Here is a 25,107-nt window from a genome sequence, read left to right on the forward strand (position 1 = left end):
TTATAATAGAAAAAGAGGCACATTATTAATAACAGGAAAAGAATATAGCAATTACAAAACTTACATAACAACTCTTCTAATATTTTTTTCAATTTTACAACAAAAAGTTGGATACTTCTTGAGAATTTATGTCATCACAGGAAAAAAATATAGAATTAATTTTATGGGAGTTGAAAACTTTTATTTGACTGCATTAAAAAACCAATTTAATAATCTTCCATATTTTTTACTTTTTTCTCATATTAATGAAAAAAAAGTTAATTAAAATGAATGATAACTGTTATCTTGATCCAATAAGGGAAGAAACCCTGCAACCCCCCCCCCCCCCTCAATACCTAGTCCTAATGGACTTTACTGGAGCTCATCCTTTAAACCACAGCATATGACTTCTTTCAGTCACATTGGCCAGGATGCCACAGGCGACATTCCCATCAGTGAAACTATTACTAAAAATAATAAAGCACCCCTCTAAACATGTCCAGTCTCAAGCAAGACAGAAAATTATACTCGCCGAAGGAACTGAATCACCTACCTACCTACCTGAAAGATAAAATGAGTTCACATGCGACACATACGCGGAAAAACAAAAAGATGAAAATAAAACTAATAACAAAACAAACAAAAGATATAAAACTAACAAAACAAAAACAACACTAAAAAGAAATCATAACAAACAAAGTATGCAGGAACAAGACCAAGCAGCATCCAAGATTCCCTCCACAATCCATTTCCATAGTCAAATAGTGCAGAGATTCTGCAACCATTGACCATTAAGCCCGATCCTTCCAGTTTTCACTGATGTCAATCATTGCTCCGATATCCAAACCACAAATTACTGCGATGCGCTCCAGATTGTATTTGGTACATACAACACATGGAAGGCACATCGTCCTGCACCCTACACTGCAGGCATAGACTGCAAGTCTATGGGGCCTGAAGGCCCCCATGACTGGTAAGAAACTGAGTTATGTGTTTGTTAAGGGGAACCCATAAGGTACCCTGAAACTTCTAATGTCTGGGAACAGGTCTTGCAAATATTGCCCCATCAATAGTCTCATCCCATCTAGCCTGCCGTGTAATTGTTAGATAATAATAATCCTGCCCTTGATTATTTTATTTATTAAAATTACTAAGTAAATATTCTGGGAAATGTTTTGACAGCTACTTTATTAACCATGATTATCAAGTAAGTATGCTGCTCATAAACTGGTTCACAAACTGAATTCGTCTTCCCCCACAGTATCCAACAGAAACTTCCTTGTAGGTGTTATTTTTATTACATATTCTGGTAACTGAATATAAAATCCTGCTAACTATACATTATAGTAAAAAAAAAAAAAAAAAAACATTATTTGAAGTTATTAAAAACTAACTCATTAAAAATGTAAATAAAGATATATCAAAGAATTCATCTGGAAAAACACAGTGTAGCGGTCAGAAAAATTTCACAACATGCAAATACTAACTCACTGTAGTCATTAATCAAAACAGATAATTTCATGCAGTTAGGACTGAATTCAGAAAAATTAAATAACTTCTTGATTAGCAATTGTAGACTAATACAATTATAAAAACTTAAAAAATAAAAATAATTTATCAGCTGAAACAAACAACACCAAAAAAATCTCTTCTAATTTCTAAAAGCATAATTAACAATGAAAATTAAATGTTAAAAGAAGAATATAATAAATGGGTGAATCGTATACCCTCAGTACAATTTAATATATTCTAGGTTTAATTTACCACTACCATGGGAAGTATTTGACATTAAACTTACAACTACACCTTGAAAAAGATTAGCAGAAGCAATATCTTAAACAGACTTAAATTTGTGTAAGGCAGTAGAATCTCAACATAAAGATGGAGAATTACTGAAATTTAATTCATACATAAAATAATGTACTCGATCATAAATCGACAATTCCAAATAAATTTCTAAAATTTTTTACGTAGGCAAACTATTTTAATTACTGGTCCTGAAAAAGATAATAAACTATCCTACTCCTTATCTCTGTTCTATTCTTTATCTCTGTCAACACCATATGGCTTATAACAGTCACCAACCAAGTATCTTTGATATCCTAGCATCTTCCAGTAACTGAAGAGGCAACCACTTCTTTACTGGCTCACCACAGTTTACAGCAGTTACTCTGCCAAGAGGCTGTCTACGGACATTGGATTCCTATCTATGGTTTGTAAAAAAGGCAAAGTACTGACTGAGGTGGTACTAAATAAGGTATCTTACATATGTAATCGATTAATGCAAAGAACTCAACAAATTAGTTCTATATAATGAGAACAGAATATTACTAAATTATTAACATAATAAAATAAAATTATCACAAAAACATTATATAAAATTCATGATGTACTTTACAAATTTGTTCTCAACACAAAAAAAGAAGCTACTTAGTTCATAAAGTAGTAAAAAACTTTAGATTATGAAAAAAACCCTTATGAATAAATAATGTAAGTAGAATCAAAATATAAATGCTTAAAATTATAAATTACTAAATTCAATACACTACTTAAGTCTATGTATTTTAGTCAAATGAAATATTTAGGTACAATCAGTAATTTCTTTGCCTTGAAAACTTATCATTATATATAAAAGCTGCTAAATAGTTTAAGATAACATTGTACAAACAATTTTACAAGTCTCTGTAAATGAAAGTACGCCGCAGCAGATAAGGAACACACCAGATTACTTAACAATTTATAGAAATGTAATTTAATATTTTTTTTAATAAAAAGTACAAACACTATTTTTGGCTTTCTAATATTTTCACTTAATTTTCAGTCGCCATTGATACAAACTACACGGACTAGGCAGTCTCTTAATGTTTATAGCCAATAACTTTGTTGAATTTTCACACAAAAAAAAAGATTTGTCCCCAAAATATAACAAAGAATGAACACATGATTTTCCTATTTAATAGAAAAAACAATCTTTTTAACTTAATAGTACACCTTTTGTAAGTTGTGCAAGTCAAATCTGGTAATTATCAACCGACTACTTTTTCAGTAGTTTTTATTATTTGATTTCTTATAACAGTGAGTAGCATGCAAATTATGACAATCCCATTGGTTATGAAGTCAAGGCTGAAATTTGATTTATCAGGACAAAATGTCTTAACACTACTGAAATTCATATTATGAATTGTGTGAAATTTACGAAATTACAGTAATGAGAAAAAGAAAAGTTAATTATAATTAGGTTAATCAATTTTAATAAAGACCAAACAGATGTTTATGATAACAAAATGAGATGGTGAGTTCAGACGGATGACCTTGCTGCATCTTAAAACACATTAAATAATCAAAATTCTCAACGACGGCAATAGCAGACCCAAAACTGGATAATTCCTGCTAAGTACCGAAATAACACATTTGATAAAAAAAAGTAACATGTTAACTTAACAGGGCATCAGGGTTAAATTTCCAAACTAAATACAATGAAAGAAATAATACTGAATAAAGGCAAGCATGTTGATCTCAACAAACAACAGTAGCATAGTTATACCCCTAACTAAACGAAAATAAACCACAAGTTAACATCAACAGTTTAACAAGTAATCTCCCATAAGTACATACAATTCACTAGTATAATATAATATCCCTTCATACAATATCCTATTACCAACTATTTTTCAATATCTATATAAAATGGCCTCTATTAAACTAAATATTTATTAACTTATTCCTCACATCAGGATAACAAGTACTGGGCGGGTTTATTAATACATAATTAAAATCTTTTAAGGCAACAACAAATTAAATTTCTAATCAAAAAAATTAAATGTTCATTAAACTCAATGTTACCTTTTCATAGGCAATAGCGAATATATCTGCTTACAGAAAATTTTCATTTAGGGCGATTTGCGGATTTATGTGGTTCTAGATTTTATGGGTCTTTAGCGGATATATCCGCTAAAGTTAATACATATTACTGGAGCTATTATATTAGTTAATGTTACATACTTAGTAGTGTTACACCATTTTTGTCGTTAATGCAATTGTGTTTAGGTTTCTTTTTAAATCAAGTTGCCAGCAATGAAAATTGGGGCAAGAATGGCTTTCTGAGGTGGGTTGTTGGGAGTGGCACTCGAGTAATGTCTTTTTGTCTGTGATAGTAAGATGGCGTTTCATGTAAATAGCTCAAATTTTTCTGATCATATCATCAAAATACTTAAATAGATTTATGTCAGAGGGTGATAATCAACAGCGATGATGAGGGAATGGACATTGAACAGTGATGGGGAATACGGTGACAGTGTTGCAAGTTCTATCTTAATAATGTTAAGTGTTTTATCACAATTGAAGAGTGTGAATGATACCCACTGAGTCGGTCTAGCAGTTAAACTCGTTATCACAAATCAACTGAATTCAAATCCTAGGAAAGGCAAGTACTTTTTTAAAATTTGAATACTAGATTGTGGATAACAGTGTTCTTTGCTGGTTGGGTTTCAATTAACCACACATCCTAGGAGTGATCAACCTGAGACTATACAAGACCCTATACATGGATTTATTATTACGAGCCGGAGAGTAAACGGCAGAGTATGGAATGGAAACATCCAAATTTGCCCTGCAATTAAAAGTTCAAGAACCAACCGTCTGCAGTTTTACAGATGTCTTTCAATGAAAACATGTTGCCCATAAACTATTTTTGTTTAATTTTTTGATGATGATTTACTTACAATGATATGTTCGGAGAAAAATAGTTTCACTAACAAGCGAAAACTTGCCTTGACAAACCCTAAGTTCAATGAAAAAGTGGAAAAATGCAATGGTTTCCAATTTGAAGCCTTTTCAGGAAGAAATTATCAGTATGGATCTGCATCCATTATCAGAGCTGAAAGATTATTTTTCAGGCAAGTGGGTCAACCAAATACATTTCTTTAGCGATGTCTTTACCAGAGATCATTTGCTGTTGCTATTTTGGATTCTACATTTAGCATTGATGAGAGCCCTGATCGATGTATAAAAATACAATCTTTTACAAATATGATTCAGAACAAATGTCAGTTATTCTATAATTCTAGTTCTCACTTATCAGTTGATGAAAGTACGATTTCCTTCAAAGTTTAAACAGTTACATTTACAACTTTAATTCATATTTGCAGAGAAGAAATAATTCCTAGTTCTGAATAGTTAAAACAACTTAGATTGTATCAGCATTAGTTCAGTCTTTAACTACAGATCAGGATCAGGCTAATCCTCTATTTGGCCATCATGTATTTGTAGATAGTTATTACAATAACCCCGAACTTGCTGAAGAGCTGCTATAAAAAAAAATGTTCATCACAAAGACTGTCATGCTACGTAGAAAGAATATGCCTAAAATAAGTTTTAAAAAATAAAGTGTGGTAACTTATACACACACAGCAATAAAAAACGTATCGCAGTTGTTTGTTGGAAAGCCAAAAGACCTGTAACGGTTTTAACTAATAAACACAAAATTAGTAGGCTTCACATGGCAGATGTTCCCAGCAAATTTCCAAATAAACCATCCACTAAAAACCAAACTGCAGTAGCAGATTACACGAAAAGCATATGGAAGGTGTAGACTGCAGTGACCATTTTATTGTGTTACCAATTTTTGAGATGCATAATGAAATGGTACCATAAAATGTTCTGGTTACGAGAAGTTGCTTCAATTAATCAATATGTACTCTACAAACACATACATCGACAAAATGACAATAAACCAATGTCTCACAAGCAGTTGATACAAATTAAACAAAGATCTGGTTAAAGAGAGAATTTAATAAATTTCACAGAAAATTTTAGAAAAAAGAAAACCTGGAAGATCTTTACAAGGCCCCATGGAAAAATGACTTGACGGAAACTTCATTTTATTGGAAATGCAGGAAAGGGGTCGATCTGCTGTTATGTTTGCTACAAAAGTAAAATGTGCAAAGAGACTGTATATTTCTGCACCACATGCCCTGACAAGCCTTATCTACACCCAAACAAATGTTTCGAAACACAAAAAACATATTATTGAAAACTTGTTTTCTTTTATTATTTATATTACGTAATTGACAATTTGTAACTTTTTTATTTCATATCTTGAAATTTTGTATTCGCTACAAACAAAGTTTTTTTAGTTTATACTAGTAACTGTTTTCTACCATTTTATTCATGTATCAACATTTTTCTATTTGTATTTCAACAAACTGAGTTTTAATTTTTTATTTTTATTATAACAAAGATAATTTTTGATGTTTTTATGATAATTTCATTACTAATTTTATTTGTACTTTTTCCTTCAACGTTTTTATATCTTCATACTTTTCGTTTATATATTAGTTTATAACATTAGATGTACAAAAAATTCACTAAATGTATAATTACAAAAAATATTGTACGTACTAACCAAAATAGCATTAAGATCTCATTTTTATTTCAAGGACTAGGAGATATATCCACAATGACCGCAGCATTGTGGATATATCTGCTAGTAAAGATATATCTTTATAAAATACACCTCATATTTTATAAAAATATATTAAGCCTGTAAGAGCTTAATGCAGAAATATCCAGTTACATTTTTTTACGCTACAAACTCAACAAAAAAATTACAACTGACTTCAAAACGTCATACGTACTATTAAGCAAGAAATATCACAAAAACAAAAAAATATTTTGCACCTTCTGCAAAAAAAAATTATGCTCCAGTGTGACTGCATAGATATTGGCTGGAATATTAAGTAAGCTCACCCACGAAAGGTTAAAATACAATTCAAATTCAATGGAATCAAGAAAAAAATTTAAGTTAATTTAAGCAACCAGGATGCCAAAATACAATAAATTATTCTCATAACATTTTCATATACATACACAAATAATTCAACTGAGAGAATGGTAATCAAAGTAAACTTTAATCAAATATTATTCTGGCAGTAGTAGGCTTATCAGTAACCAACTGTACTAGTGCAATAAGTATTATTTTTCTCAAGACTGCTAACAACAGATATTAATTTGTATCTGATTTTTGTTTATTGCTGAATATGAAGTAGAATTTAATGCAAAATAATAATATATTAATTAAAAACAATAAATTTACTTTTGAATTCACTTCATGTTTATTTTTATTATCACTACTGATAAGACTAGTGAAATTTGATGTTAAAATACTCTTTCATCAATTTAACATGAACTTGAAATAATTATTCAACAATAATATATTCAAGTTTTCAATATTTTTCACCGATTAATAATTTTAATAATTACTTAATCAGGGGTTTTCAATTTTTTCCAATTTTTTGTTTTCTTAAATACAATTTGAGTTACTAAAATGATCGATTTTCAGAAATTTATAATAAAAAACCAAATATTTGAAAAAATAAACAACTCTATTAATCACCAAATCTCAACCTTAACGATAAGTTAATAAATAAAAAAAACTTCAATATAAATTGTAAAATAAGTTTTTTAAGGTCTGTGACTGGCAACAAAAATATAATAATAATAATTTAACCCTTGTTTAAACAAAATATTGCACGTACACATAACCGCAGAATGTTTCTAGTTATAAGGGGTATTAAAAGATGTAAGAACCCTCACTGGATATGCCATTTTATCAACTGCTGATATAAACTTAATTTCTGCTTCTAATATTTCTACACAATAACAATGTTGTTGAAATTAAATCTATAGATTTATGTGTTTTGGGTATGATTCCAAACATTTAAATATTTCTTTCTCCCATCTGTTTTATTTTTCATATCTGGTAGATTTTATAATGTACGCACTAGATTGGTCTAGTGGTGAACTCACTCGTCTTCACAAATCAGCTGATTTTGAAGTCGAGTGTTCTGAGGTTCAAATCCCAGTAAAGGAAAGTATTTTCATACGGATCTGAATACTAGATCATGGATACTGGTGTTCTTTGGTGGTTGGGTTTCAATAAACCCAACACATTTGCCTTTAATAGGATTTTTTATCCTGTTTATTTATTATTTTCAATTATTAACAGATTATATTTTGAGGTACCGATCTATTCTAAAATAATTTTTGTTTTATTTATGATTTCTTTAAATGTATATCAGACTGAATGCAATTTATTAGATCAGATGTTTTTGATAGTGACAAGTCCTGTTAGTGGTAGTGTATCATCAAAATCTTGTTAAAAGAGTTTTACAAAACTTTTCTATTATTTAGCAATGAATAAGAAACATAATAAACGTAACAGTTTTCATTGCACAAACTCGTTCAACTACAGCTTCATGAGAAGCCATAAATTCTCCAACATGCCGACTACTACACAAGCACGTGACTGACAAACAAATTAATATTGTAAATGCATCGTATTCAAAACTGATGCAACCATTTTTAAGAAAAAATTCTCAAAAACTTACTTCTGGTCAGAGGTTATTTTCCAAATTACAACTCAGAGGCCAATTTTGTACATAAGTCCAATAGTTCAAGTTCTACAAAGGTTCACATCTCAAAGGTCATAGACAGAATATCACTTTTAAAAATTTATTCAGACTCGGGGACTTTCAAAATGTATTAATCCATTAAAATAAATTTAAGATCACACAAAATTTTCTCTTCGTATTTGTACATGAAAAAATAGTGCAATTCATTTAATATTTCAGAGAAATACGAAACATAATTAATTACAATAAAAAATGAATCACTTTATTGAGAGCTATTTATTACACAACATCACTAAAAAGCATTATATAATTACTTTTGTTCCACTATTACCAAGGTCGGCAAATCATTTTAGTTCTGTTTCATTAAAGCATCATTTAACACACGTTATTCAACTTTTAATAAAACTAAAAAAAAAAAAATTATTTTAATTTAATCATAAATGAAATTATTATATTAATAAACACAGCAATTAACAGTAACAAAAAAAATATATAGTTACACTTTAAAATAACCTATCTTTTAATATCACACCTATTTCACAAACAAAATAATAGCAATGCCTCTTCACTGTTAACATTAAACCATCAACTCTAAATCCTTAATTTAAAGGAATTTTAAAATGTTAATAAAAGAGATAACAATTCTTTACATCTTTATCTAAAAGGTTACGATGATTCATATTATAATGAGTTTATAAATAATGTATGACGTAATAACTTAACAATGTGTGTTATTAGCCATGAGTCATAGAATGATTATTAAAAAAATGTATACATGTCATAGATATAAAACTACATCATCAATGCTGGCCAATGACATATTTATAAATGCAGTAACAATAAATATTTATATTATAACATATTGAGTTTAATTTCAATCATTTTTCATCCATAATTTTAATTATATTAAATTAGTCTTAACATATTTTTTTAAACACTGTTTATACATTATCTGTAGTCTCGAAGCTATACTATAAATGATGTCCATTTTTAACAAAATTGAGTTTTTGGCACTACGTTAAAGTTTCATTTTTTGCTGTTTCTAGTGGTATACTGGACTATGTTCAGATTCTAATATTAACAGAAATATTCTTAAACAAACACTATGTGGTTCTTTTAACTGTGATATACAGAATTATATGTATATAACTATATATATATATATATATAGTTTTCATTCTGAACTGAAAGTCTTTTTTACACTATAAGCACATGATGTTCTACACCTCTGAAAGGGAATCTATGTATGCAACACCATATGCACTTACCTCTGAAAACTAGATTTTTTATAAACTTATATGCACATAGTGTTATACAATATCTCTTAACAATATTTGCGCAATATGAGTTTGTTAAAGGTCATTATTACTAACACAGTATGGCTCATACTTTGTTTTTTCTTCAGAATGTTCAGGATGTGTAATCAATGTCATATATGCATATTTATACAAGTACAAATCTAAAATGAGTTTACACAATTCTTCACCATTTTGTTCTTGTTAGTTGCCAACAGTTCATTGTTCTTAGTTCCCAAGCACATCACTTTTAAAAGTTTATTTTCAGACTCAAGGACCTTCAAAATATATAAATCCATTAAAGTCTAATAAAGAGTATGTTAAATCCAGATTAAAGTGTAGCAAATATTTTTGTGTGATTATTTTTCTAAAACATATTTTATTCTTTTTATTCTGTGTAAGTTAATGTTATTGTTTTATAACGAGTAAAGTATATTTTATAACAACAACTACAAAATTATGAATTGTATAGAACAGTGTTTCTCAACCTGTGGTGAGCCCCCCTCCCACAGGAGACGTGAAAACACTAAATGGGGAGCACGAGCATATCAAAAAGAAAAACCGTTAAAAAATTTAATGATTTACTGAAAGGAAAGCAAAACAAAATATATTCTGACATAATAAATAATAAAATACATATTTGCACTGATATAATACACTTACTAATAGAACTGTATCAGTACTGCACAATGTAATTAACTTATCATTACTAAATGAAAAGCAAGTTTAATAATTATTAATGACTCCATTGAATCTGTCTTGCAGAGCAAAGTTTTTCAAAGGAATGTTTGATATTAGAAATAGACAATCTTAGTTCTTTTTCTATATATTTAGCCTTCAAAGCAGTTACCACCAAAAACCTTTGGAAAAGTAGGAAGTTGAAAATGGTAATAGTATATGAAATTTTCTTGTTTTCAGTGCAGAAAGCTCATCATTTACCCTGCCCAAAATTCAGAGTGATTTATTACTAAACTGTCTTTTTATTTTGCCACTTGCTGTGAAGTCTATGAAGATTTCTTCTTCGGCAGTTGACAGCCCTTTGGGAGTATATTGAAATGGATGCCTAACCCACTTGAAACTTGCTACCAAGTTGCAGTCAGCAAGAAAAACTTTTTAAAATTCTTTGCTAGCATGGCTACATGATTTTCAATGGTTACAAAAACAACTTTCACGTGTAGTTCTTCAGTCTTGTGAGTTTTAACACATTCATCCACATTTGCAAACTATTTCTAAGTTTTTGTTTTAAATTTCTGGTCTACAATTCCAATTTTCTACAAAAAGCATTAACTTTATCACTTGTACCTAACGTAAGTGTATTTGGTTCTTTGGGGTTGAAGATTCAAGGTATTTAATTTCTTGAATATGTCGACCAAGTAGCTCAATTCAATCGCAAATAAAACATCTCAAAACTTCTCAGCTTTTGGTCAGTTTTCCACTTCTAGAAAAATGGCAATCTCAATTCCTAATTTATAAACACATTGCAAAAATTTCCCACGTGATAATCATCTTGCCTTACAATAAAATAATAATGCTGAATGTACTGCTCCATGTCTTTACAAAGTACAGAAAAGATTCTTAATTTTAGAGGTCCCATTTTTATATAATTTACCACAGTTGCAACCATCATTAGCACAATATTCAGACCAGGGCTCATTTCTTTGGAAGTCAGAGCTTCTCTATTGATCATGCAATGTGTCCAGACAAACTGTAACGATTTTTGTTTTACAAGTGCTTGTATACTTTGGAATCTTCCAGACATTGAATGAGCACCATCAGTGCATATTACAACGCAATTTTTCCACTCTATGTTTGCCTCGTTTATAAAATCATTAAAGGTAGCAAATAATGCGAGTGCTGTTGCTTTGAGTTCTAATGGTTTGCAGAAAAGTAGTTCTTCTACTGCTGACATACAATCACAAAATCGAACATATGCAATGAAATGAACATCTTTATTGCTAACTGTTGCCTCATCAAGCTGAATTGAAAACAATGTCATGCAATTTTCCGAAAAGGCTGATACTGTACATCTTCAGCTACACCACCAATTCAACGCAACAGTATCATCTGATAGAGGTATGGACTGCAATTGTTTGGCAAAATTATCTCGAAACATAGTTTCTACAATCTCAATTCCAGCTGGCAAAATAAGCTCTTCACCAATGGTGTGAGGCTTTTTACATCAGGCTATTTTATTTGAAATTCTGTAACATGCAAATAATGCTTTTTCATTCACAGACAGTTTTTTTAAAAATGATGTTTGCTTTTCATATGATTTTAATTTTCATTCAAAGTATTGTAGGGGTTTGTTAATATAATCACTAAGTGTTTCCAAATGTTTAAGTTTATTTGGTTTCATGCTATCTGTTGCCAAAATGTTTAACAAATAATACACAGGGGACTTTTCTTCTTCATTTACTTGAGCACTGGTAAACCCAAAATTTAAGTATTCTTGATTTTATTTTTGGAACCACGCTCGTCTGTGCACTTGATGCTTCACTATCATCTTATGCTCCCTTACGCCCACTTAAAAGTTTATCCATGATTCTGTATAAATCTAACTGCCATGAATATTAAATACTGTGAATTTCAATTAACATACAAACTCCAACATACACATTCACGATTAAAGGATCAACTTGACCAAGACTGGCTGGAACTGAACGAGGTGCAGCATTTATATACACTTGCGCAGATGGTCACACAGACATTCCAGAATGTCTGGGACAAATCAGAACTTCTTGCAAAGCCGCAAGAGTGTTTGATATGGTGGATGTAAGACAGAGAGCAACAGAGAGGCATCAATTCTGGTTTTTTCAATGCGGCACATTGGTGTTGCCAAACATCAATAAATTTACTTATTCTTGGTAATTTTTATGGTCTATAATTAAGGTTGAATTGTAGCTTTAGTGTCAAAATACATTATTGTTATATGAGATGGGGCATGATGAAAATTATCATTGAAAATTGGGTCACAAATACTGAAAGCTGATTTATATTGAAAGGTTAAGAAACAATGTAGAGAGGAACAGAAAGAAAGTCGAATGGTTTCCAACAAAAGTAAATAAAGCAGTAAAGTTTTAATTGTGATAAATTATAATAGAAAAGGTCTTCAAAACTAATGTTCTCTTTTAAGGAATAAAATAATATTAAGTTGAAGTGCCAAAGCTCCAGCGATGCTGCGCTTCATGGTCATTCATGCAGCTATTTGTAACTTGTATCAATCAGAAGACTTAGTCTAAAACAGACTTAGTAATCTAAAACAGATAAATTGGTCGCCAAGGCTTTGACTGGTTGCAAGGTCATCATGTGGCATATATGTTATGTAGCTTCGACCTTAGGTACAGTATGTAAGGATAATATTTGACTGATAACACACTTGGAACACAAACAAAGATAGGAAACAGTGTTTCCTTCAGCACACTGTTTTGTGATAATTTTGTACCGACGCAACAACATAACCAGTTCAATTAATAAACTTTAATTATTAATAATTACAACAGTATTTTTTTTTTTAAAGAATATATCATAAAGCAGGTACATTTGCATCAAAAGTGCTTATCTTCTTGGGGTACTTATGAATGTAGTGATTATGAAATTAGTTCATTGACAATAAAAATTCTGATGTGGACAACATATGACTTTCTTGTATGCCTATTAAATTACATTTACACATTTTCTTTTTAATGAAAAGTACATAAACTCTTACTTTAAAATATTTTAAGTTTAATAAATCTATTAATTAATTATAGTCATAAATATTTTGGGATGTTTATTTTATGAATACCTTTTCTGTTTATTTTTAGGCACAGTAGATAATTAAGTAGTAATAATTATTATGCTTCAGTATTGCACTGTTGCTCTGGTTACTGTCAGGGTTCTGTTTTATTTGCAGAACATGATATTTCTGAGAAGCACATTCATGAGCCTGATAAAAATGACCATATAATTGATTCACATTCAACTGGAACAGCAGGCTCTTCCTTCAATTCAGCAAATAATTTTCAAACTTAAATATGAGATAAAATAAGTATTTTACACAAAGACTTATTTTTAAGTCTTGGTGTAAAATAAATGGTGTAAAATAAAAAGTCTTGGTCTAAATCTGGCTCGGAGCCAGATGACACATCAATTGAAGATTATATACCAACTAATGATACTGATTATTCTTCAGAATCAGACAATGAAGCCAATGTTATTAGTAAGGGTAAAAATAGAGCTGAAAACATTCAAGATGTAAATAATCAAGAAAAAACTCAGGAAATAATGAGGAAATCTAGGATTAATCAAGAAAGTAGAAAACAACAAAGGCATCCAGTTATGGGAATGCAATCACCTTTGCAACATTGGAGGACCCCGGGCATCCAAAAGAAGAATATATCCATGTAGTGAACTTGTTATTATTGTATGGGGGTTCCTGTGTAGGACAGAGCTTTAGAAGTGGAGTGCAATAAACGAATACTCGAGGGGGTGCACATGCGTATTGCTCTCAAGACCATCTCAGCGTACGCCTCTGTATCAACAAGGTGGTAATGGTTGTAGTGGGAATTCCGCCTCTGCAGCAAGTAGCCAAACAACGTGCTCTAAGATATAACAACGAATCAAGAGAGGAAGCACAGGCTGTTTTAATCCGTGATTGGCAACACAGATGGGATGTGTCTACCAAGGGCAGGTGAACACATTGGCTGATACCCCAGATCAAGGTGTGGGTCAGGAGAAGGTTTGGTGAGACCAACTTCTGGCACACACAATTCTTGACAGGTATGGGGTCTTTAGGACCTACCTGTGCAGGCGGAGGATCCCAACTGCCCTTATTGTGGGGATCCTGACACACCCGAGCACAAGGTATTCCAGTGCCCAAAGTGGGAGGTGCAGCGGCGAGGGTGTGTCGCAAACATAGGGGCGATTGACGTAGAGTCCATAGCAGAGACCATGCTGGCACATGTGAAGATTTTCACATGATAGCAACGTTTGTGTCGGGGATACTAAAAGAAAAAAGGGGGAAACGAGGGGGTGAGAGACAGCCTCGACTGGAGTCATCGTCCATCCGTGGGAATGTGTTACACGGGTGGGCGGCGGCGATGAAGGTCGGGGACTATTGAGCCCCTGAGCTATTAAGACCGAGACCTGCAGGGGTTCCCTCGGGGTTACCCTGTTAAGAGGTAGGCACAAAGACCAAGACCTGGTTGTGGAGGTGGGGTGGCTGGGAATAGTGTAGCTGGGCCTAGATGTCCACCCTCATGGACAAGGGAGGCAAAGGCACTTTCCGAAGCTGTATGATGCTTTAATGCATATCCAGCTCCTGTAAGCAAGGGGAAAAATTTCCTTTCTTTTAAATTTTAAAAACTTTTCTTTTTTTAATTTATGATAAAGTTCAACTTTCTTTTCTTGTGTGTGTTTTCTTTGGCAATAATATATTTCACCAGCACATACTGTAGCAAAAAATGTGTACATCAAGAGGTATACCATATGCAACATTCCAACTGGAAAATGAGAATTTTCATTTGATTTAATACACATACCTTATAATGTATTGGAATGAGCAATTATTGATAAAACTTTTTTGAAATGAAAAGCTGAAAGAATTCACTAAATACTACATTTTAAAATTTCAAATAGTTCTGTAAAATCATGAAAATGACGCATGGTGTAGCCTCTGAGGCACAGATATATCAACACCACTAAAGATCTGGAAAAAAAATCTAATTCTGGACCACTAACGTAAGAAAAAAAAAAAGTGGATTAAACATTAACAGAAAACTGAATTCTGTTAAGAAAAGATGCGAGTGTAAGCCACTAAAAATTTATTAATTTATATTATAAAATCTATAAACATTATTTATGTAGTAAACAGAATAAAATAAAAATAGAGGGATTCCAACTTTCCAGCAATAACTCAGTCAGATCCATAAGTGCCACACTGAATAACTGTTAAAAATAAAAGGAAAGTAGCACAGATATATAACTTGTCAATTTCAGAAAATGTCTGAACACTATTATAAGTAATTAGCCCAATATTATAAGCAGTACACTTGCATAAAAAACACTCATCATTGACGAACCGCAAAATGGTGTGATGAAAAAGAAGGAATATATTCTTATTTAAAATAAATAATGCGACTACAGTCCCCATGGTTTCATGGGCACATGTATTCACCCTTATATTCAGTTATTAAAATAACTTGGATTATTATAATAAAAAGGATCCTGAATAAGTTAACTGGTTACACTAAATGAATAACTGCAATGTCTAAAATTTAAAAATTACAGCCAGTTTAGTAAGAACTGTTATCTCGATTGCACTTGATAACATATTTAACACCAATGATCTGAGAAATGTTTCCTATTAAATTGACTGTATTTTAATAACATACATTAATAAATGTAGTTATGTGAAATTTAACATACCTTAATTAAGTAACATTAACATTACCTTAACTAATTAATAATTGAGAATGTATATACAATGGTTTTTTTTCAGATGCCAGGATGGGGAGGTATATGATGAGGTGCTACATCTCAAAAGAACTTTTCCTTTATAAAAGTATACTTATAGTCAAACATTTTCCATTGACTATTTTTAAATAAGTGGCAAAATATGCAGAAGAAACTTCATAATTAAATCACTGATTCTACAGTAGAAAGTTAATGGACATCCTAAAAAAGTTAAATTAAGATTGGAAAGTGGAGAGAAAACAATAAGTAGAAAGGTAGAAGTTAATAAAAAAAAAAAAACACAAAAATTGTAGATACTACAGATAGGATAAGCAAAGTCAAACAATGAAAAAATTAATGGTAAAGGAAAATTTTCCATTTCTTACAAAGACAATTCAAAACAAGATTAAAGAAAAATTCCAAAAAAGCACAGAAAGATTGGTTGGAGGAAATTATCAGACGGAATATTAACAGGGAAAATTATCTGATGAGATGCTGTGTTTGAAAAAAGTTGGCAATAATATCAGAGAAGACCTTTTACTAAGAAAAGCGATATCCTATTTTAACTTGAAGTTTTGACATTTGATCAGTTTTTTTAACACCATTAAGGGAAACACATTTTCTGATCTTTATGACATTTTTAAGTAATCTTAGGCAAAAGAATGTATGTTCATGGTTTTTCAAAAAAAAATGTTTCATTTCAAAATGGTAGGTGCTATCTTTCTTAGACAGAAGTTGAAGAGCTCCAATGGAGGAAAATTTTCAGTCACCAAAACATGGTCTCCCCGCCACTCCTCATGTCACTCACTACTTCTATTTCGTTTCAGCAGCTTTGTGTAGCTGAAGCATACTTTTACACAAAGTGGTTCTTTACTTCTTTAATGTTTTACTCATTTTTAGGTCAAAATTTCATCTCTAAAATTGTTAATACTGATACTGACCCAAATACCATACAGCAATATCACTTCTCATTATGCTTATTCTAACATTGGTTTTTAATAAACCTTTTTATTCTTTTCCATTGTACACCTCATTAATCAAACGAAAATTAAAACAGGTAAAGATAAATAGACGCAAAAAAGAAGACACATGTAGAAGAAGTCGCTCTTTAACAAGCATCAGTAAACTACATATAACACCTAGAAACTTGTTTACATTACTGCTAATGCAGTAAAACTATTTGTAGCTCTGGTTAACCATTCCACAATCAATTACAAGTAAAAACTCGGTTCTTTACTAATTACACTTCATTATAGAGCAAAGTTTTTTAAATTCTGTAGAAAGAGGGTACAACGCAATTCTTTTCTTAGAACTACTTAAAAAAGGCTCTAAAATATTTTACAAGAATACAGCAATAGGGGAGGGGGGATGATATCTTTTCAAAATTATTATGGTGTAGAGGAAAAGCAGGACTGAATAATTGGTGCATAATGTTTAAGACTGGAAAACTGTGATCAAATTTCAACAAAAAGAACTAGAATTTTTACTAAACAAAAGAAAGCAGGAGCTTGAAAATATAAGTTATTGGGAACATTTGAAAATCTTGTGGATTGAAAATACATCCAATAAAGATACAATAGTAAAAATAATAGAAACTCAAGAGTTATTTAAGTTTGAATATACTTTACACAAATTACAATACTCAAAGGTTTCAAAAAACTAAGGATAATTCTCCAACGTCTCATAAATTTTCAGGAGTTAGTCTAGTACAATAATACCTCTACCAAAAAAAAAAACTGGATCAGTAAGTTTTCCCCAAAATTATTTAGCTTCAAGATTGGGATTCTGTGTTTTTATAACTTAGATTTTAAATTAGTTTTTACTGTAACAGTTCCTTCAATGTAGGCAAAATACACTCTCAGCATTAAATATAGTGCTTTATGTTCAATAATGTGGTTTTTGTTTGAACCTGATATTTTTAAAACAAGAAAATTTCAAAAGCTTCTGCAAACCAAAAAAAAGATGTAAACTTGGCTGGTGCCTGAATAAAATGGCCGCTCAAAAAATATATAACAACCTAATAATAAAATAATTTCATTTTCACTTTTTAATGTGTATGACTCTTGGAATGAAAAATTTATTTGAATTAAAGTGAAGTGTTTTATTTAAACTTAAAATTCAACAATTTGAGCAAAAAGATTCATAAAAACTAAAGATTTTTATGTTTAATGAACAAGATGCTTGTTCATGTTCAATCATACATTGTGGATACATCTAAACAATCCTAGCAGAAAAAATAAAGCCTGAAGATTTTTTAGATGTCATTCTTTTGAATGACTTCTGAATAATCTGGAAACAAAATATCAATTTATATGTTTACTGAACAGCATCGGTTCTCACCACTTATAAATTTTTTAATAAGCAGCAACAAAATAATGATGATGGAACCTGGCAAAAGGACTACAAGCAAAATTAAATTTTATGAAAGAACATATATCACAAGTCATACAATTTGCCACTTAAATAAAATTAACAAAACTTTGCATGAAGTAAGAAATAATAAAAATATGACTAAACAAGCAAGGAAAGCTTCCATGTACTAATTTATTAGAATCAAATTTAAATCTAAAAACAAATAAAAAATATACATTTCTACAAAATGTAATGTTATAAAGACTATACGTAACAGACAGGCATAGCAGAAAAGAAAGATATGAGATTTTTAAAATGTAGGCTGATAAATATCAGATAGATTGATAAAGTATGTAAAGATAAGGTGAGAGGACCTTATAGGAGAACTTTCTAAAGGAAGAACTAAGTTGCTGATAACACAGTAAATATCTATGTTTAATGAATCAATAGAGAGCTGTGTTAAAAGAAAACCTATAATAGAAGACCAGTACAACAGATAATTAGCTATATAAGATAATGTAAACATTTTGAAATTAAATATTAGCATCAAAAAACTGTTTTTCAAACATAGTACTCCACGGCCATATTTACTCAAAACTATCAAAAACACAAGATATAAACATGCACACTAATTTCACAACATGAAAAACACTTGTTTTCTTGTAATAAATGTTGAATTACAAACAGCAAAAACTTACACTACAGAGAATTTATTTTTAATCTTCCCCAATTACATAAATTGGGAGAACATGCATTTGCTTAATACCTTAAAAATAAATAAGAAAAATTACAGAAAATGAAATTTTGTTACCGATCTAGAGAAATCCAATAACCTAAAAAATTATTTTTAAGAAGTGTATGAAAAATTCATTATTATAAATTATGGTTGAAAAACTTTTCCATTTACCATTCCATTCCATTCTTCCATTTACTGCAATACATTTTACTCAACATTTTACCAAAAATGTCTTATAACTTTACATTTTTGTTAATCAATAACTTCTTCGGAGCACAACTTTTAATCCATTATTTCAATTACACTTTTTAAGGTATGTTAATGCCAAATATAACTTTTTTTCTTTCGAACCGAAGAATTAATTCACCACAGAAACTGACAAAGAAGCTTGTATGTGGCAATAAGAAAATGGAAATTTGTAGCTTATAAATGTTATTTTTGCTTATAAACATTAACAATGTTGTTCTTTCATTTCTCTTTGTTTATGATTTGAATAGGAGTGTGCATTATATCCATTTATGTCTGTTAGGTATTTTATAGCATCAAGTTCTTCTATATGCTCTTTAGACTGCGTAACTGGGTTGACTGCACCATACATCTAAAAGTAGACAGGTCTAGTTTACATGAGGTGGGATGTTTTATGGTGCTCAATAAGAGAATGTCTGTCATTGTTTGTTTTAGTTTATTTTGTTGGTTGTGTTTTTGCAATGGTGGTCATCATTAGAATTTATTAGTTTACAGTATCTACATTCGACTGTACAGATTAATTTGTTGATTAATAACTGTTCACACTATCTTGATATATTAAGATGAAATCATAAAAATATATGTGGCATTATTTTGAAGGCAGGTTTGCTGTGAGTAGTTATATGTATTCTATATATTGCAAAACAGCAGCTGGAAGAATGCTGGAAATAGGGTAAGATAGTGTAGTATCTAAGATACAAGCAAAATGTAGTAGTACTAATAATATATTACAAGTAGCTTGCACGCTACAAGGATCTGCAATGAACATGTAACATTAAAATTATACAAATATACCTGAACTGATAATTAATTAATGTGAAATTAGTGATTAAAAAAACAACAAAGAAGAATAAACAAAGTACTGGAAAATAAATTGTACGTGACATGACAAAAATACATCAACAGCACTCTAGATTTAGATCCTGGATTAATTAACAGACAAGTAAGAAAGTAAAATTAACACGATGAGTAAATCAACGCTAAACCACATTTAGTTATTTTATATATACCATTTCTATGCCAACCCCAATAAATCTTATGTAAATTTTTTTAAATCTGTGATGAAATTAAAACGTACACAGTAGTTCTATAGACCATATTTATGTAAAATAAATTTTTTTATTAATGAAAACATTAACTTAGGAATTTAGGAAAGAAATGGACATGGCCACATCTACTTAACTGCTGCTATCTGTTACCTATTACAGATAAAAGAACAATTCCTTAATTTTAAGTTAGCAGCTGCTAATATCAGTTAAGATATGGTGGCAGTTTATTACACAACTGCAACTAACATTACTTTAACTTTCACAAAATGCTTGCTATGTAAAATTAATTTACTCTATTACCTGAGAAGGGATAAGTTGCCATTTCACATTTTAAAACTAACTTAGTACAGCTATTCTAAATTTTGTCAAGTTTTAGAATAATAGGAAATGTAAAAAACATACGTCACTAAGCGGAGTGATCAACTGGTAGTCAAAAATAAAACTTGAAAGCCAGAAAATATTGAGTACACACGAACGAAAAAATAATTTCACACACATCATTTAGCTAAAGAAAGCAAAACTAGCAATTTTACTTACCTTGTTTCTTAAAACGAAGACAAAAGATTTCAGAATAATTGACTACAAAACAAGACAAAGATAAACTAAAAATTTGGCACAGAAATTCCCTATGATAATAATTATCTTGACACAGAAACAGCAGATGAACAAATGACGCACTTGGCCGACAGTGCTGCCACCAGCATAAAATAAATTTTCTCTTAGTTTTGTAACTTCTAAATTAATGCTGTAACGTTTTCAGTTTTTCAAAGCAATGATAGCGGATAGTTGTGTAATTTCCCATAAAAATAACGTTTGTTTAACTAGGCTTAGTCATACCAAGGGCAATGAATTTTTTAATATAATTTGATCATGATGTATATTGTAATCAATTAGTAATGCTTATTAAGCTGGTGTACGTTAGCCTGATTAAGACGATCACTGATTGTAAAAAAAAAAACAATTCTTATTTTAAGTTATACATAATCGTTCACGTCCACCAGAGAGTAATTTTCATTACTTTACATCGATCTAATATATTAAAACTGTTTTGTTTTATAGCCCAGATTAAAATCTAAAATTAAACTAATTCCTGATACTTTTTTTTCATTTAATTTTGAGCTATGTTCAGTGTTTTCACCTTTCTACTAAACCAATAAAAGGAGTTGGTACATCTTTTGAAGATGTACAATGTTGATAAGACTTCATTAATTATTTATGATGAAATAGTAAATTGTTTTTGTTGTAAAGTCTGGTGCAGATTTTAAGAAAAAATGTTTTTACTCCATTGAAAAATACAATGAAAACAATTTGATACAATTTTAATTTTTTTTGTCGTCTCTCTTACGGGTTTGAGTATCAGGCATGAATTTTTCACATTCTAAAAAATAAATCATTATCATCCAACATAGTAACTATTATGGTGCATCAGCTTCTTGGTATATGATTAAATCAATTATTATTGCTCAGCAATGAATTGTTCCAGCATAATGAATAAGCTTGACATCACTTTGATATTTAGGTTATTTTTGCATAAAAAAAGAAGATTAGCTTGAAAAACTTAAGTAAAAAATTATCGTTTGTACAGATTACATTTTTAATAGTTATCTTCTTAATTCATATACCTTTGCAAAGTACCACAACTGTATCAATTTGTAGGTAACATGACACCAGTTCAGCACCAAAATGATTAAGCCATTCTTAAGAATAGCCAATGTCAAACTTACTGAAGAATGAAGAGGTTTTCTTCTCTTCAAATATATAGTTGCATATAAGCAAGCCAAGCCCTTTAAAATGCAAGTGATATTCAGCCCTTCACGTGATGGCACCAAATCGTTTTCATCCTTTAACTGATTGTATTACCCACAGAGAAACCAACTCTGTCTGGTGCCTCTTGTACATGGTACTTCACATGAGTTACAGCCATAAGAAAAACTGGTACATGTTTTATCTTTATCAGTGCACTAACGTTTTGCATTAAAATTGTAAAATAAATATACAAGAAGAAAATTCCCCAAATAAATTAATTAAAAAATTATCATATAACATATACATTTAAAAATTAATGTGAGCGGTTGAATATTTGACAATAATCATTGTCAAAATATTATTTATATTGAGGCAGGTCCCTTGCACCACATCTTCAAAATTCTCTTCTATTTCTAACAAGACATTTAAGTTTTTGATATACTATTTTCCATTAAATCATGTATAATTTTTAATCTTTTATTTATACTCTTCATTGAGCCTGTTATGTTTTAATCAACGATCACCCCTCATGAGATATCTCAGTCAATAAATTTTCCTTTTCTGCATTATTCTGATTAAGCTTCTATTCTCATTTCTTTTAAAGTCTGCCTATCCATTTACTCTTCACTCTCCTCCATACTCACCTTTTAAAAATCTCCAGCCTTTCTTTTTCTTAGTATCCATGCTTTACAAACAAACAGAAGTATACTCTGTACTTAATGTACGAAAAACTTTACAAAATGCTTTGTCAAATTTAAACCCATTGCATTAGATAATAATCATTTCTTTTGGTGTGATATTTTTATCCTTTATGTTAATATAACAGTCTTTGACATATAAAAATACATTTCAGTGAGAAGGATGAAGTGTGGCATAAGAACACCCACCCTTGAATTAGAGACCAGATAATTAAAAGCCAAACATGCTAATCATGATACAATTGTTCAGTCAATAAAAGTTTTATGTATTGTTATTATCTTTTATGACAATTAAAGATAATAACAATAAATAGGATAGGATCACTTTAGTCAGTCCATTATCCAAGTCTCTTTGATTGGACTGTTTGGGTCTTGCAATCCTCCCATTAGTTTTTCATACATTCCAATTTTGTGCCCTTTCTAGTGTTGTGAGTTTTTTCTTGTGACTGTGAAGTAAGTGTTTTTGTTCTTGATTTTTTTGTTTAATTTTATTTTATCTGTGGTATCCTCTGGTGAAAGGCAAATTTCCTTCAGATCCTCTATTATTTTTCTGATCCATCTGCATTCTTTCTTGGTGTTTTTTGAGATTGTACTGTACAAGCTGTTTCAGAAGTTTTGAATCTTACATCCTTATGATATGTTCAAAGAATCCTAGTTCCCCCTTATTCATGCTATCAGTGATGGGTTCTAACTCTTTGTACATGACTTTGTTGGTCACAATCCACCATTGGCCATCTTTCTGGTCCTTTTTATTGATGCAGGTACTTCCAATTCTTCTTTTGATTTTCTTTAGTCTGTCTTTGATTGGTCATTCAGGTGAAAGAGTGTGTCTGCTGCATAAGTGGCTTCTGGTTTTATAACTGTGTCATAATTCTTATATTTGCGTTTATTGATAGACATATTTTATTGAAAGTGTATCAGGTTAAGTTTTTAGCTTTAGCTAGTTTGTTTCTTCTTACTTTGATTCAGGTTTTTTCGTTTAGGTTGTTTGTTATCATTTCTCAGAGGTATTTAATTTGGGTTACTATTATGATTTTATTACTGTTTATGTTTACTACTTTTGTGTTGGTTTTTGGGATACACTTTCTATCTTTTCGGATTATATTTTGAGACCAATTTTATTCACAATGTTTTGTTCTAATATCTGTGATTTAGCTTCATTGATGTAATTTGGTAGCAGTGCCAAATTGTCTGCAAAACTAAGACAGTTTTTTTATATTTTTCGACCTATATTTACTTGGGAGGTATTTTTTTAGCCATTCCCACATTACCATTTTGACAGCGCAGTAGCGGTGAGGGCCTATTGCCATGGCGCAGTCCTGTTTTGATCTCAAATGGTTCTGAGACCTCGTTTCTAAATTTTACCTTCGACTTAGTGTTTGTGAGGGTCAGTTTTATCATGTTTATTAATTTGGTATTCAGTTCGAGGAGTCTTAGAATTTTTAATAGGGATTCTCTGTGACTGCAATTATAAGCTTTCTTAAAATCTACAAATGTTATCACCAAGTCTCTGTTTCTTTTCCTTTTGTAATCCATTATTAGCTTCAGACTCATGATCTAATATGGACAGCTCCTCCAGGGTCTTAAATCTCCCTGATATTACCTTAGTTCTTTCACAAGTTGTGAACTGATCCTGCTGAGAATGATTCTTGAAAGAATTTTGTATGTTGTGTCTATGAGTGAGATTCCCCTGCAACTGTAGCATCTGTTTCATCCCCTTTTTTGTATAGCGGATGGATGAGGGCTGTCATCCAGTGCTCTGTTAGTTCTTCTTTGATCCAGATACTGACAAGCTGTTGATGAAGGGCAATTTCTACTGATCTTACTGCATGTTTCCTAGATCTCTACAGAAGTCTGATTTTCTCTCACTGCTTTGTAATTCATCATCTCATCGTGCTTGGTAGACTTCTTTTATTGTGGGAGGATAAATGTTTTCTGATGGTGTTGTTATTGGAGTGTTGGTGTTGAAGTTTAGGAATTCTGTCGGTTCTTCGCAATTTAGGAGTTTGTTGAAATATTTAGCTAGGATTTCTGCATTGTCTTTATTGTTATGGACCAGTTAATTGTTTTCATTCTTTATTAGTAGGCTTTTATTAGGCTTTATTAAAGGTTTGTATTTTTGGAGCTGATTTTTTAAGGTTTTGTAGTCTCTGACTATTTTAT

At 30.6% G+C, this 25,107-nt stretch overlaps 1 protein-coding gene across 2 annotated transcripts in view; it reads right to left on the reverse strand.

The window, feature by feature from the left end:
• LOC142323314 (lipopolysaccharide-induced tumor necrosis factor-alpha factor homolog) overlaps positions 1-20,837 on the reverse strand; it is a 69,297-nt gene extending 48,460 nt beyond the window's left edge. The window contains exon 1 of one of the 2 annotated variants that reach the window (XM_075362832.1): positions 20,801-20,837. In XM_075362832.1, the coding sequence (XP_075218947.1) occupies positions 20,801-20,822 (22 nt within the window). In that variant the 5' untranslated portion in view covers positions 20,823-20,837. Of the gene's footprint in view, positions 1-8,366; positions 8,627-20,800 lie in introns of those variants that run through there. The other variant, XM_075362919.1, reaches the window with a different exon arrangement.
• Between the last annotated feature and the right edge of the window lie 4,270 nt (positions 20,838-25,107).

This window comes from Lycorma delicatula, chromosome 1 (genome assembly GCF_047948215.1).
Source record: "Lycorma delicatula isolate Av1 chromosome 1, ASM4794821v1, whole genome shotgun sequence".
In the NCBI taxonomy this organism is placed as follows: Eukaryota; Metazoa; Arthropoda; class Insecta; order Hemiptera; family Fulgoridae; genus Lycorma; species Lycorma delicatula.